The 17,136-nt window shown below is 23.6% G+C and overlaps 1 protein-coding gene across 1 annotated transcript; it reads left to right on the top strand.

The window, feature by feature from the left end:
* Positions 1 to 974: 974 nt before the first annotated feature.
* Positions 975 to 8,693, top strand: LOC145836088 (uncharacterized). Its single transcript, XM_082943889.1, has 8 exons — positions 975 to 1,055; positions 1,368 to 1,466; positions 2,654 to 2,707; positions 2,934 to 3,044; positions 4,183 to 4,314; positions 4,973 to 5,048; positions 7,579 to 7,803; positions 8,411 to 8,693. Exons 1-7 carry the CDS (start codon positions 1,026 to 1,028, stop codon positions 7,785 to 7,787), a joined length of 711 nt encoding a protein of 236 aa, XP_082800015.1. The 5' UTR covers positions 975 to 1,025; the 3' UTR covers positions 7,788 to 7,803; positions 8,411 to 8,693.
* Positions 8,694 to 17,136: the final 8,443 nt, after the last annotated feature.

Genomic DNA, 17,136 nt, shown 5'->3' with positions numbered 1-17,136 from the left:
CTAAGGAATTTTGATATGTGTTGGTCTCTTCTCAAATGAAATCTTTGGGAAGTGCTGCCGACAAACTCACTTTCACAATTTAATTTTGCATTTAGATTTATAAATGATTCTAATTTTTTCTAGATCGGCAGTGACATCCTTATATATTCCATTTAAAGTTTTTACAATAAAATGGCTTATTCTTAGTTAAACAGATATAAAAGTAAAAATGACAATGTTTCTGACGTTTTTTTTTTAAGTGCTAGCACTTAATAGTAGTTGTTTAGTATTTGTTATTGTTTTTAAGATTTTTTTTAGTGATAAAAAGCAGTTTAACTTTTCTCATAATGCATGTATTTATCTCTTGTAAAATAAATATCAGTGGAGCTTATTAAAGGTAATCTTATCACACGCTCGTTTAGCAGAGTAGCTTAAAATAATTGTTCGCTTTAGGGAATTAACCTAATAGTTTAAATTTTTAGTTTTCAAAATGTTTGGGATGGGTAATTGTGTTTTTGGAAAAGTTCAACAATGTGCATGTTTCAGGGTAAAAGTTTATACTAGCTCAATCAATAAAAAACATGGGTTACCTTGGATGATGTCGTACGAATATAAAGCTGAAACTATATTGTGTTCGATAAACCATAATTTTAGGCTAAAAATCAATGTTTTAAGCCTAATATGTTTGATCTTAAATAATAATTTGTTTTAAACAAGCCATATTAATACATAGTAAAATTCAATTTATTTGTTATAAGCCAAAATATTTAATCGCTTTTATTAGTTTATGATATTAAGTTAAATTTTATTTATGTATTTATAAAATTCATGTTGTGACTTTTGTAATGTGTATGACTGAAAAACTTTGTCCATGTGTTAAGATGTTGACATTGAATTTTTGTTTTTATTTGGTGTTTTCTATTTTAAGTGGCTCAGGCCTTGAATCCTGAGTCAAAAATTGCATAATAAACAATAAAGTATTTTTAAATAGTATAAAAGATTCAAATCAGCAGTGAAGTAAGTAATATTTAAGACCTTTCACACCAATGGGAAGCAATTTTGAAGGAAGCCTTATTGTTAGTTTTTTAATGAATTAAGTTAATTTAACTACATACCTATAAAATATTGATTTTTAAAACAGTAGTTATAACCTATTATCAGTGTTACTACACTACAGATTTGCTAGTTATAGAAAAAATACTTACTTACTTTCAAAAATACTTCTTTTGGAAAGTAAATAAAGATATGCAAATTAAATAAGCTTGTTACATTTCAGTAAATTGAACAATATTTTTTAGTTTAGACAAATAACTATTTACTTCAAAAAAGGGAAACTAAAATATGCTCAATAAAAGACTTGATTTTTGTAGTTGATAGTTTTTTTTCAGTTCTCCTATTTTGTTTCATCCCTTACCGTTTTAATCATTGGAAGTGTTCTTTCAAATGCAGATGCCACTGTGCCAAATGTGTTAACCTGCTCTATTATTGTTAGTTTTATTTTTATTAACTTGTACAACAGGGTTGCCACACATTCAGGATAACTCAGGATATTTTGAAGTTATTGAAAATCTCTTGATGACTAAGGATAGTTTTGTTTTTTATGCAAAAATTAGGGAGTATTACTTTTAGGTTTTTTTATAATCTCAGGATTTGTTTTTTAGATTTTGAGTAAGATTTAATTGATTTAATTTTTATATTTTGTTATTTTATAACAAGTTTTGATATAGAGTCAAGATTTGATATACAGTAAAAAAAAAACTTAAGTTTACATAGGACATTTTAAGTTCACTCAGGACAGTTTTTTTAACTCAAAAAATGGCAACTCTTAGGGATAGTCTTTTTTCACTTGACAAAATTAGACTTGCCAAAATCAGACAAAGCGCTCTAACACAAGCAGTTCTTTATAGAAAATTAAGTTTTGCAGTTTTTTTGCTTCAAGTACTGTACAGTTATGAAAATGTTTGTTTTTGTTGTTGTTTCTAATGCATTTAAAATTTCACAACCTTATGAAATTTACCTTAAAAAACATATTTATCCAGTCTGATTTTGTCTAGTTAAAAGAGCTATTGGTATAAGGTATATGTAGTTATAATAATAGTCAAATTCAATTTAGTTTTAATAATCAGGTTTATTTTTTATAAGAGTGTTTTTTTTTGTATCAGCTGAAAATCGAAGTTATTTTACTACTTGGCTTAAAGCGCTCTTTTTTTTTAAGAACTTAGTTTGCTTAAATAAAAAGCTGGATTACTTTACTATACATTTCTTAATATTTTAACTAAAAACTTGTTATTTTACCTTAGTTATTTTCTGTAAGTTTTAAAGTTTTAAGATTTAATATTTTTGTTAGCATTTAGGCTATAAAGTTGTTGTGTTATCTAATTTATTTAAACTTTTCTTTGAATAAAATCTTAATGTTTCAAAATGTTAAAACTAACCATGTATATGATACAAAAAAAATTATTTAACAAATATAGTTATTAATAACATAATAATATTTTAACCATAACTTTTAGTTTTCCAACCAATTTTTTTTTTTTCAAATATAATATACATATATTTCTGTGTATTTGCAATAGTTTTAAAGTATTTCTTTTAAAGAGTAAACTCAACTTTTTTAGTTTTTAAAACAAAAACAATAAACGAAACAAGTAAAAACAAATATAATATATTTCAGGTATTTTCAGCATTTTTTTGCCAGTTTTGTCTGTGTTCCCCTGATTGTTTGTGGGTAAGTCGTAATAAATAAATTTATAACAAATAATTAATAACAAATTTTATTTGTCATATGTTAATATAAGGCTTCCTGTAAAACTGCAAGTTCTCGTTTTGCAAACATTACAAAAAAAAAGCACTGTGCAAAATATTATTACAACTTAAAGAAATTTTTAAATTAAGCTAGTGTTTTTAAGTTAAGTTTAAGTACAAATGTTTTACATTAACTTATCTCAAAACAGTGTATAGCAATTGGTAAAATTGTAAATCTCATATGTTCAATTATTCTGGCGGCTAGATGTTTCAAACTGAAAAGAGTTTACGACGATCAACTGCAAGAACTAACAAAGAACGTTAGTTTGTAGAATGATTTCTCATTTAATTAGTATATTTTTCAATCGTTAACCATCTTGTAAACATAAAAAATAGTTATCATATAATGAGCTACATAACTCATACTCTACAGTCTGAAAAATTACCTATTTTACTGTTTATACAATTATATGATCTTCATTTCTTAAATGTAGTTTTTAACTTATTTAATGTTACCTATCTATTAGCTTAAGTTATTTCTACCTACAGTAATTCTTCAAAATTTTCAATAGTGTTTATTTTAGTTCTAAAACTAAATGAATTTTTTTTTTAGCTAAGACTTCTTTTTAATTTTTACATCTTTAGTATGGTGTAAAATTATCATAACTCAATAACAAAAGGCCAAAAGTGGCCAAGGTATGTTTTTGCTAAAAATTAACATGGGATTATATTAAAGCTTAAAGTGTGAATTATTTATAAAATATAAACATTTCAATTAAGTTTTGACATATAGTCATTTTTTGTACAAACGTATGGTTATTATTTAAATTATTGAACATATTTTTAAGCAGCTTGAAAGAATCATAATTTTAAAATATTAAAGTATATAAAGTTAAATATTTTTAATAAGAAAAAGACACGATTAAAACATTTTCTACTAAATCATAATGTTTTATAAGTTGAATGCTTAAAATATTATTGATGGACGTACTGTAAAAGTTTAAAGATGATTGATCAAAGATGAAAAAAGGAAGAAGTTTTCAGTAAAATAGTTCATTTATGACAGTTTTTATTCTCCCTCCCACAAGAAACCTATTGAAGTAATCGATTTTCCTGTATTTCAAAGTTACTATGAACTTTCTTGAGGGTTTAAAAAACCTTATAGGCAAGATAAAACTGTAGAAAATAAAATCAACTTGTTAAAAAATTTAATTAAAGTTTTTTTTTCACAACTGAGGGTATTTAGACTGGGAATTTTCACTTTGCCCATATTTAAACACAATGCTATAGATTATATTATATTTAAATATTTGTAGGTGTCAATCAGTTTTAGTTTTTTTTTATGTAATTAAACCATCATCATATAACCAAAACATGAAAAACAGTTTCTTCAAAAACTTGATTCATCAAGTATATTGTAATTTTCTTATTTTTATTCTATAAATTTTACATCAAAAGTATGCAAACATGGATTGGGAAGAAATAGAATTTGCTGAATGGGCGAGCCAAAATCACTTGTACCTCGGAATTGCGTCCATCATAAATTCAGTTATGATTGCTGTGTGGTCCGTCTGTGTGAAACAACTCCCAGTTAGTTGCACTTAAATTGTGTATAATTTATTATTAGTTTTTTGTTTTAAGTCACAGACCTAATTAGTTGCACTTATTTTGTACTATTTATTATTATTTTTTTTATCACTAACCAAATTTTTTTTATAAATCATTTTTTAAATCATTGTCTAATCGTTTTTATATAATGTTGTCTAGATTATTATTTAGTATATATTTTTTGACATTGTTTAATTCATATTATTTTTTATATAGTATTGTCTAAATCGTTTTTTGGTTTTTTCAAAGAAAATTGTTATTATTTCTAAATGAATAAGTATAGTTGAGCTTGCATACTTTTTTTGAAAATCAAGTTTTGGATTTAAGTAATATATCAAAAAAAACATCACTTTAATACAACTTTTAAACTTTATTAGTTAATTAAACTTCAAATGGATTATTCAAAATATTTAGAAGTTATAAACATATTTGTACAAGTTTTAACTATTTTATTCGTTTATTTTAATATTAAATATAACTTCTATTTTAAAACTACAATATAGCTACTAAATAAATTCAACTGTTATATTATTTAACTTGAAAAAGTTTTATCTTTAAGTAGATTTTTTTAAATATGTAAAGATAGCAAAATATTTGTAAAAATTCTAACTTTTATTATTTTAATTAAAAAAATATTCAGGACGATGATTCTGAAAGTAATGCAGCTGAAAATAATGCAGAACAAAATGTTTTACGCATAGAAGAAAATAATGAAGGTATTTCTTTTATTTTTATATTAGTTTACTTTTATTTTCTTAATAAAACAATAAATAAGAAAATATTTTACTCATAGAAGAAAATAATGAAGTATATTCTTTTATTTTTATATTAGTTTATTTTTGATTGTAAAGAAACTTTTGCATTTAGACTGAAATTTTGAGTGGAAACTTGTACTATATATATTTTTTCATATTTTATCAATGATAAATGTCCTACCTTCTTAGCAGCGACTTACCGCTTTTTAATCTGCTATAAGGTTGCCACTCGGTCAGGAAAAGTCAGGAAATCAGGAAAAGTCAGGAAAAATTTTTTTAAATGACAAAAGTCAGAAAAAGTCAGGTAAAAATTGGGGGTTTTGAAAAAAAGTCAGGAAAAGTCAGGAAATTTTATAAAATTAAAAAAAAAGTCAGATTTTGTCAGTTTAAATTTACAAAATTCCTTATTTTCCAAAGCCTTCAAATGGTAAAAATTAATTAAAAGTCCTTTTAAGTCAGAAAAAAATTCCAAAATTTTCCTAGAAATTTACGAAAATATTTAATTTTATTGCCAATGCCTTCATCTTGTATAAATTAGTAAAATATTTTTTATAAAATTGCAAAAATTTTCTCTTAACATATTGAACAAGTACCCTAATTGAACAAGCAGATTTTGTAAGCTTTTTAGTATTGATGATCTGTAGCAAGGAAACTTCCATAGTGAAACTGTGATATATAAACAAAAGTTTATCTAGCATAATTTTACAATCAAAGTGTTTTTTGTTTAAGTAAATAATTGAGTTCTTTATAACTAAGCAGTTAGTTGAGTATTTTATGTAACAAGTTAATGTGTATATTTTACCTCTTTATAATTTTTTCAAAGTTGTTTAAATTTATAAAATAAGTTATAAGAGAGGTAGGTATATGCCAAGATTAAGTTTACTTATTATTTGTATTTTTTGTAGAGTAAATTAAGTTTTTAAAGTAAATAAGAGTATATTTATTTTTTACAAATTTTATACTAAATGATAAAAGTAAATATTTTATACAACGGATATATAATTTACTTTTTTATTGATTTTTAATTTAAAGATTTTATATTAAATAGTTTGGGTAGTATTTTATTAAACTAAGTGAACAATTTATATAAGTAAAGCATGTTTTAAGTAAATACATAATGTTGTTTCGTTTATTTAGATACATTTATGCTAGGAGATTCTAAAAAATTGTGTTCTTTATTGTTTAAAGGTTTCAACTGTAAAAATTTGTTATTGTTTTAAGATTTTAGTTGTGAAAGTTCGTTATTAATTCAAGGTTTTAATTGTAAAATTTCCTTATATTTCGTTTGTTTATCTAGATACATTTATGCTAGGAAATGCTAAAAAATTGTGTCTTTTTTCAGACAAGCTGTGTTTATAAAGTAATAATACAAATATTTTGCTGATAGAGCTGTTTATTACAAATACATCAATCATACACAGATGGTTCAGTTTATGTGCTGGAAGTTTGATGATAGAATTCAGCAAAAAACTGTTGTTTTTAACCTGTATTAAAATTAGATTGAAAGCTTTATATAGTTTCAACTGTTAGAATATGTATTTTAGAATAAGTTTAATTTAAGAGTTTGATTTAGAAAAGTCAGGAAAATTTTAATAAAAAGTCACGAAAAAGTCAGGAAAAGTCAGGAAATTTTTCTCAGCTTGATCAGTGGCAACCATGCACACTCAAGCTAACTCTTTCTAGTTTGAAATTAAAAATATTTTAGACCAATTGAGGTCATACACTTAAGTTTCAGTAAGTAAAAAATGTTTGGTATTCTGAACTGAATTAAGATGTTCTTATGAGAATATTCATAAAGCTTGTCTTTATGATGAGATTTGAAAAAGTTTTTTATGGTGTTATTAATGGTGTTTGTTATATTTGAGGTTGCATATTGAAGGTTAAAATTTAATTTTTAGTTTCCGGTGTAAAAATTTATGGATGTTGTACCATAATTTTATCCGTTGTAATTTGAAAATAATTTTTTTGAACTTTTTTTCTTAAACACTTTTACCTCATGACTCATTATCTCTATTAATAGTTTTTTATTTATAAAAAATTAGTTTAAAGGTTTCTGAAAAGCTCAGGACAGTTTTCTCTAGATTTTAACTCAGATTTAGTGATTTAGTTTCAATATCAAGTTATTTTATAACCAGTTTTTTTGAAGAACTTTATTTTTAATGTTTTTGAGAATTTTCAATTATTTTTCTAACAATTTGAAAAAACTCAGGGCAGTTTAAGGTCACTCAGCGCAGTTTTTCTGACTCAAAGAGTGGCAACCCTGCTTTTACCCTATGACTCATTATTTCGATAGTTATATTCAAATTGTGTAAATTTTATTCAACTTGTGTAAATTTTATTCAACTTGTGTAAATTTTATTCAACTTGTATAAATTTTATTTAACTTGTATAAATTTCATTCAATTAAAAAATTTTTTTTTTCAACTTGTGTAAATTTAATTCAATTTTTATAAATTTTATCTAAACTGTGTAAATTTTTACATTTTAACAGCTCCGAACGCCAGAAGTGATTTCGCTGATTTCAACGCTGAACCGTTGCTCCACGAAACCACTCATCCGCAACCGTCGGCTCCACCAATGAGCTCTGGGAGCGCATACGTTCCGCCAATCAGCGAAGAGGAAATGTCGGTTCCGCCAATCAGCGATGTCGAAGCGCCCCCGCCGAGATACGAAGATATTTACAAAACTACGAAAAACTGAATAAATAAAAATGGAGGTTTGTTTTAATAATTTTATGTTTTTGAAAATTAAGATAACTTCTATGTTAAATGTTAATTTGTATTTATATATTCTTAGGATATTTTTTAAAAAACAAAAAATTTAATGTTATTTGTAATTGAAGTTTTTTTTTTATATATTGAAGATAGTATTTTTTTCCATGTTGTGTGTAAGTTTTTTTAGTAAGTTTGTTTTATTGCTCTAATAAAATACTTTTTTCGAGGTTTAATACTTTCAGAAATATCAAGTTCAAAAAGAGAATGACTGAAAATTATGAACAAATAAGATATGGAATGGTTTTGATAAGTAAAAATTGTAGAACAAATCCACAGTTTATTTAAACTTTTAATTTATTTTTTAAAGTTTTGTAAATAAAACTGTTCAATAAATGCTTGAAATACTTATTTATATACTATGACATTTGAAATTGATACTTGATTTTCAATTAAAAACCCAGTTTATATTTAAAACTTAATCTAAGTTATAATGCCTTTTATATTAGTACAAGTACAAAAGTTTTGTAACTGAATATTAGCACAATTTGATAAAATTTTGTTTTAATGTTAATTGTTTTGAAATAACTGATTATATATTATTATTACCAGAAGAACAAAGCAACTTTAAATGATCCGATTTTGAAATTGTTGAATCGATTTTAAATGGGATTCTGTTACAACAAAATACAATTTGTTACACACCAATCAGGACATCTGCGTTATAAATTATTACAAATTTAAACTATTTTGATGTTTATTAATTTTTTTCTTTTGCTGTTTGCTAGTAAATCATTTTTGGACTTTTAAGGATTTATTTCGTCTGTACTTTTTATTCGCTGCCCTTCTTATCAAGGTGTCTAATTATTTTATTTATTTTTAATTTGATTTTAAATTGCACCTCATTTTAAGTTATACTTGTCAAGTGTTTACCTATAAGAAATAATTTAATCATGTTTGAATACTTTTTTTAAGCTAAAGCAAATATGCATAAAAAAAGACATGAATTAATTTTCTGATTTTTTCAATTAAATTTATAATTTTTCTTTTAAATGTTTGTTGTATTAAATATTATGCTTTCAACTCTTTTTGAGTTTAAGACTTGTTTAATGAAGTATGTATTACAATTGGTATTTTTAATTTCATTAAATTTTTACAGATTTTTTCATATAGATGTTTTAAAGTGTATCTAAAAACGTAAATTTTTTTTTGTTTTTGATAAATTCATACATTGAATGAAAAATTAATTTCAATTTTTTATATAACCTCCATTTATACTAGTTTTGTTTCAGCATGCAAGCAAACTCTTTTGTTTTTATAAATTTTATAATATATTAAAATAAACTTGCTCTATTTTTTAGACTGCAAAAAAGAAACTTTAACGTATAGTATTATCATTTTCAATTTCAATTTGATATGTTCTAACAAGTTTTTAATTTTTGTAAATTTTGAAACATTGGTTCTCAAGTAAAGCAACTGATAATTACGACTAATAGCTAGCATCGTTAACTAAAAAAAATTTGTAACAATTAAATTTGCACACTTATCTTCAAACTGAATTTGAATTTATATATTTTATAAAGGTATAAGGCTATTCAAGTTGTGGAAATCTAAGTTTTTATAGCTAAGAGTTATTGTCAATTATCCATTTCGATGAATGTTAAAAACCAAACATATTTTTTACCATAGTCTTATTAATTAAATATATATGAGTATTTTTTACTTTATAAAAATTCAAAGTGTTTGTTAAGATATGACTAAGATAAGTTTTAAAACTTACTTAAATTATGTTATTCAAAGTAGTTATTAATTTTCTGTTTTTATACTTTTTGTATATTATTTTACCATCATAATCTTATTATTCAGACGTACAGGAGCACTTTTATTTTTCAAACATAAAACTTTTTTCAAATTTGGCCCCTTAAACAATGAATTCAAAACTGGGGTTTGTGATCTGATGATCAAGTCTTTATGTAAAATTCTATCACGGCCTAAGAAATCTCACGCTTAAGCTTTAATGACTTTCGCCGATGTTTTCTTTGAGTACATAAGTGTTTTTGTATTGAAAAAACTTAGACTGTTATTAGGTCGATTGACTTTATAATTTAAAAACCTTTTTTATTATTTTTTTGGTTGATTAGCATTACTTTGATTTCAAGAATTTGTATATAAAGTACTTTAAGCAATAATAAATAGAAACTAGATTTACCTTAATATATTTATTTTAATACTCTTTTTTGCAACAATAAAATAGTTACTTCTCTATAATTTACACAATTTAATGTATTGTCTTTTAATTCAAAGCAAAATTTGACACATTGTTTAAATAATTGTTTATTACAATTAATTTAACAATTGTCAAAATAACCAGTAGTAAACGCTTTTATATAATGATAAAAAACAAAACATTCATCGATTATACTAAAAAATGATGTGTTTTAATTTTGAGTGTCAAGATTTAAACAATAAAAAAAAAGAAAACCAAGTTATAGATTTATAGAAAAAAAAACTTTATCTTCAGATTACCCATATTGCAAAGGAAAATAGTAAGGCGATAACCACTAAGAATCCTAAAGCGATTTTTAGTAAAATACCGTTTTCTGTAAATATTATTTTTAGTTTTTAACATTATTATTATTTAAACTTTGTTCTCAAACAAAAACATGTTAAATTAATTTGATGGATCAATACTTGTATTTGCTTGTAAAAAATTAAATAATATATAATTAAGTTTAATAATATTTAAAGAAATATTTCACCCTTATATCAAATTATTAGTTTCAAAATAGAGTATTAAGATAAACACAAAACAATCATAAAGAACAATTGATATCCCTAAAGACGATTTGAGAATTTTAAATGTTATAAGTAATAAACTGTTTGTAAAACTGTTAGTATAAAAAGTTTAAATAAAGTTGTTTATAATCTCAAAAACCTATTTTAACATTGCAACGAAGTAGAACATATAACTTTTTTGTTCATTTAAAAATTGTTTACACAAAATTAATTACAAGATACTGTACAGTTTTGTAAAAAAAACATTGGTAAAAATTTACTTAATGAAATTAAAGTTATTATTTAATTATACTTTGACATAATATGACACGTTTGAAATAAATCACCATATTGTGCTGATATGTTGATATTCTCTACTTTTTCTTCCTCTGTTGTTTTGTGTTGTTTCAAAAATTTTTAAGTAGTTTGAATTTGAAAGCTTGTTACTAATTCTTTTACTAAGCAGGAAATTACATCTTTTATAACTATTCCATTTTCTATGATTAAGTTTGATCTCGTACAAGTCATACTGAAATTCTTACAAATACTTTGACATGCCTTTGCTAAATAACAAAACAAGTCGTTTAAAAGTGTTTAATTAAGTTTGCAAAAATCAACTAAAGAAGATGGAAAATCAACTCTCATAACTTTTTGTCAAAGGACCTGCTTAGCACAAAAACTAATTTCTTTGTGTTGTTTAATATTGTTTTCAACTTTAAATATATGTCCATAGGTTGAACTATAACAGGATAAACTACGTAAGACAATTTTTATTAGTGTTTATTGTCTTTAAAGTCATTTAAATTGTACAAGTGAAAGCTTAATAAAACGTATAATAAAAACAAGTTGAGTTTAGTACTAAAATTTTGTGGTTACGTTCGTAAAAACTGTGGATTAATGTACATTTTCTAATTTTATTTAGTTGCATCGAAAACTTTAAAACAAAGTTATTAGTTTACAAATTTTAAGATGTTATTTGTTCTTTATTCAGTTTTTAGTAAAAAACTTCATATTCCTTGCTATGTAAAAAACTTTTAAGTTAACGTCATGAATAATAATAGTTTAAACATTTCCACTTAATACTATGATAAAAATCTTAAATGCACTAATTGTTATCATGAAAATCTTGTTGTATATAAGGTAACCCAATAGTTTAATTGTTTTTAATTTAACAATTTTTTTTTTTAAATTTTAACAAAAATGTTTATGATCCTAAGCTCTGTTACATGCAAAGATGAAAAGAAAGAAAATCATAAGTTTATGATATTTATCTTAATATTGTTTTTTTAAGGTAGTTTAAAATGTAATATTTTATTAATAGAAATATTCTTTTATGTTTGTTTGAATTCTACCTAGAAAATAAATTTATTGCAACTAAAGATTTCATTAATCTCATTGATTAATTAAGTGATACATTGTTTCATGAATAAATTTTTGATTTAATAAATTTGTGATTTAGTCCTTGGACACAAGAAAAGAACCGAAAGTATACTATGAAACATTTCATTCTTCAAGTCCAAATCATTTTTATTTTAACAACAAAGTTAATATTTCAAAAAAGATTTATTAATAAATTTTCTTTTAGCGCATCCTCAGAATAATCTTGCTAAAAACTGATAAAATTATAGTGTTATTTTAGTTATAAACAATAATTTTGAAATGTCTAGCAAAAAATAGTTATGTCATAAAGTAAGATATAAAGTAAGATAAAATGCTGAAAAGATTTAAATAAGAAATTGAGTTTTACTTGGCTGATTTGAAGTAATTTATAAGACAAAATTGCTAAAACAAAAGCATTTAAGATAATACAATTTGTTTACCTGAAACTAAATTAAATAAAAGGCACATTACAAAATACGACAAAAAACGACAACAATAATACTAAAAACACGCTATTTATAAAAATCTTATTGTTTGCAAATTTTCGGCTCACGAGTTCTAATAAACAAAGATTCTAGAACTGAGAGATGGTAGGTGTTTCTCGCTCTGGATAGAATTTCGAACCTACTATCCAGGTAGTTCTCGGCACAAACAGGGTTGTTGAGGAGATGCTGATGAATAGATGACTGTTCACCTTTAGGCTTCACGTCGTCATTAAAAATAAACCTTTTTAGCTTTTTTGTGACATGCTGCTCTCGCCTGAAGTGGAAACGTTGAGATGTTCTACCTACGTAGTCATTTTCGCAATGACATCTAAATATGTATACTACATTACTTAAATCATGGGTAGGTGTGGCATATTTCAAAATTCAGTTAAGCGGGCGGTTGGTGTTGTACACAAGTTACGTGAATAGCTGTTTTAATAAATTTTGTTTATAATTTTAAAATAGTACATTATTTAAAGCTTCATAAAAGTAAAATAGTGATTAAATTATTTTAAAGTAAGTGGCTTTTTTTTTTTGATTTAGAAAAATTTGTCAATTAAAATGGCTTGGTTCATCATAGTATTTTTTATATATTTAGTTGGAAAAACTTTTGGATATGCTTAAGTAAGTTATATAGTTATTATTACACTAATTATTATTATTATAGCATTATATAGAAATAATTAAATTTTAAAGTTTTTTCACTATTAAACAACTTTGTTTCCTTGAATTTTTCCATAAATTTATTATATTGTTCATTAATATAGTTGACAACAAAATTAAAACTAAACAAAGTATTATAATTAAGTATTTTTTTACAGAAAAAGCTTACACCAGGTAATTAAAAAAGTGTTGAATTTAATAAATAAAATTAAAACTCTACTCTAACCTTTACAGTGTTTTATGTGTGTGGTTTCTATTGCTTTTTAGTAAAACTTGCAAGAGTTTATTATAAACTTCAGAACTTTAGTAGAATTAGGTTTAAAAAATTATAAATCTATTTCTAGGAATTTACATAGCATGTAACAAGTTCAATGAAAAAAATGAATATTATTGTTTAGATGTTCGTACTGCAACAAATAGTTAATTATGTTATTATTAATATGCTTTGTTCTAAAGCTTGCATACTTTATAACTTTAAATAACTTTCTTTTTTAACTTTAAACAAGAAAAATAGTAAAAACAGTTTTTTTTAAATCTTAAATCATTAAAGCATGTTTTTTTTATAATATAAACAGTTTTTTTTTGCTATTAAAAAATTAATAAAACTTATATTGTAGTTTACTGTGGAAACACAAAAACAGATCTCGTTTGTGTTTCGATTGTTTATGAAGGTTGGGAACTTAAAATTGTGTCGAAACCAGTCCTATTGGAAAGACTTTCTGGTAAAAACTTTTTTTTTAATAATAAAAGAGGTTAATTACAATGAGTAATATATGATTCTGTAATTTACTTTGAATTAAGCAAAAGAATGCTCTTAACTTAAGTATCTTTAAGGAAACAAATTCGATTTTATTTTCACAGATTATCACAAAAAATACAGTGTGTTACTCTCATACTAGATTATATCTGATGATATCTTATATTTGGAATAAAAGTTAAGCGTTGTATTGTTTGCAATAATGAGTGACATGTTATAAGTTAATGGTGTTCTTAATAAAAGTTCTTAGTTTTTTGTTTATATTAAGAATTGTAAAACCAATCACAAACTAAAGTCAGTAGCTCATCAAATAATTCAAAAAATTACTAAAAAAAAATTTTTACAACATTTAATTTACTAAAAAGCGCTAGAGCAAAAGAGATAAGCTTGAATTTGATTTGAAGTAAGCTATTTAACAAAAAAAAAGTTCTGTAAAGTTATTTTTTACTACTTCCAAAAATATAATTAAATTAAAAAACTTTCAAAAACTCTACTAAATATTTGTTGATTTCATTTCATGAAGATGTCAGGAACAACACAATAAAAACAAAAGTGTGTTTTGGTAATTTTCTCTTAAATGGGGTCAATAGTAAACTCAACTTATTTTTATTATACTTTTTCTATAGTTTTAAAATTTAAAAATAAAACCTTGAAGACAATAAACGTACTTACGTAGTTTATCCTGTTATAGTTGAATCTATGGATATATATTTAAAGTTGAAAACAATATTAAACAACTCAAAGGAATTAGTTTTTATGCTTAGCAAAAAATTATTCTAAAATTTAAATACCATTTTTTTTTTTCATGGTGAGTTATTCTTAGTAAAATATTCTATTGTGGTTGTTTCTATTTTAATGTGTGTTTTTTTAAAAGCTACAACCTTTTAATGCTAAAATACATATTTGCAAGTATTTTTGTTTTATAATACTAATTAGATAAAGTAAATAGTTTGTGTGAAACTTGATGACCAAAAAGTCCTTTTATGCACCAGGTCCTTTGACTAAAAGTACCTAGAGTTGATTTTTTATCTTCTTTAGCTAATTTAAAAAATTCAATTAGACATTTTTATAACGACTTGTTTCGTTTTGATAACGACTTGTTTTGCTTATTAGAACAGGCATGCCAAGGTATTTGTAAACATTTTAATATGACTTGTGCGAGATCAAACATAGAAAATGGAATATTTATAACGGATGTAATTTCTGGCACAAAAAAAGAATTAGTAACAAACTTTCAAATTCAAACTACTTCAAAAGTTTTCGAAAGAACACAAATAACAGAGGAAGAAAAAGTAGAAAATATCAACACATCAAAACAATATGGTATTTTTTATGCACTACATCTTGTTTAAATATTCTTAGTAACAACTCTATTTTGATTAAGTTCTTGATTTATGCTTCATTTTTTGAACACAACTTTTCGATATCTTGTATTTTAATTTAGTTAAACTATTTTTGATGAACAAAAAAGTTCATAATTTTTATCTTCTTGCAATACTATTTAAAAGATTTATAACATTAAAAACAACTTGTTGTAAACATTTAAACTTTTAGAAACAATTTATTACTTGCAATATTTACAAAGCAAATGCAAAAAACTGTTTTATCAAATTAATCAAGCATATTTTGAATTTCGAATAAAGTTTATATTTTTGGTAAAACTTCAAATCTTTAATTATTATTAGTTGAAAATTTAACATGATATTTACAAAAAAATATTTTACTGAAAATCGCTTTAGGATTCTTAGCGGTGTTCGCTTTACTATATTCCTTTGCAATATGGGTAATTTGAAGACTAGATATTTTTTCATTATAAAACTATAACTTGGTTTTCATTTTATGACGTAGTTAGTATATTGTTGTTTCTAAAATTTTTGATGCTGGAAATTAATACACTTTACTTTTGTATATAGTCGATTAATGTTTTGTTTTTATTAATCTAAAATACTTAATATTTTAACAATTGTTTAATTAACTTCTAGTTGATATGTTAAGTTTTGTAACAAACTATGTTAAAGTATTAACATTTTTTTATTTGTTAGAAAGCATCATAAAAGTGTAATACTAAATAAATTGCTGCCAATAATTCCAATTTTTTGTATAGCTTTGGTAAAAATGTTTTATAGAAAAAATATTTAAATTAAACAAAGCAATAAAAAGACGATTATCTTTTTTATTCATATAGTCAACCTAACTTTAATTCAAATTTTATCCGAAATTAACACATAAATATTTATTTACATCAAAGAATCTTTTTTTATGTTACTTTATTAGTTATTTAAGAATGGGAACTTATAATATTAAAAAAAATAGTATTAAAATTTTAATACATCTTGTTAATTTTTCGTTGATGGCTTTTGTTTTAAAAGTCTTTAACTCAACAATCAAAACTCAAATGTACTGTAGTGCTTTAACATAAACTTTGAACTAAAACAATCTAGTACTAAAAACATTATTAGAGATATTTAACGATTAACGTGAAAGAAAAAGTTTTCAACAAGTTACCTTTAAATTGCTTCGCAAGATTTGTAAACTTTTTCTTATATATACGTAGCTAAGATAGTTTTAAAATTAAATAACGAAAAATTGAAGTCGCTTTCAATTTTGGTCGAAAAAAAAAACTTATTATACCTTACAATACTCCTACATAAAGAATTTTTCTCAGACAGATTTCTAATATGTATTTAGTTGTTTATATTTAGGTGAAGTTTACAAAAAATTAAAATGTTAAAATTTTAATTACTTAACATGACCGAAATACTGATAAAATATTCAAAACATTTTAAACGTAATATCTTATTTTTAGCACAACAATTAATTACTAAATCTATAAAAAGGTTCCATAACAATTTGAATTCTTAAAAAAATTTAAAGTTTAAGGGGCCACTCAAGAATTAATGTATTTTTGGGAAATTAAAAAGCGCTAGCTGATGTAGGTCTAACTAACAAAATTACGGTGATCAAAAATTGTTATAAATATAGAAAATTAATATTTTTAAAATTACTGTATTTTAGTAGTATCTCAAAAACAACTTTAAACTTTTGAAAATAAAAACCACATGTAGCCATAACTAATAATTTTATGAATTAAAAAAAACATATTTTTAGTTTAAAAATAAGTTTTTAAAATGAATTGTTTAAAAAACGTTAATTCAGAAGTATTTATTAACTAGTGTTAATTATCATTTGCCTTATTTTAGAAGTCTTAAGATCATTAAGACTATTTATGCAAGAAATCAAAACAAAAAAGATTTTTTTTGCAATTTACAAATTATACA

The sequence above is a fragment of the Thalia democratica genome, chromosome 5 (genome assembly GCF_965202585.1).
Source record: "Thalia democratica chromosome 5, ktThaDemo2.hap1.1, whole genome shotgun sequence".
Lineage (NCBI taxonomy): Eukaryota > Metazoa > Chordata > Thaliacea > Salpida > Salpidae > Thalia > Thalia democratica.
The sequence above is the reverse complement of the archived record's forward strand: the minus strand, read 5'-3'. Positions and strand labels throughout refer to the sequence as shown.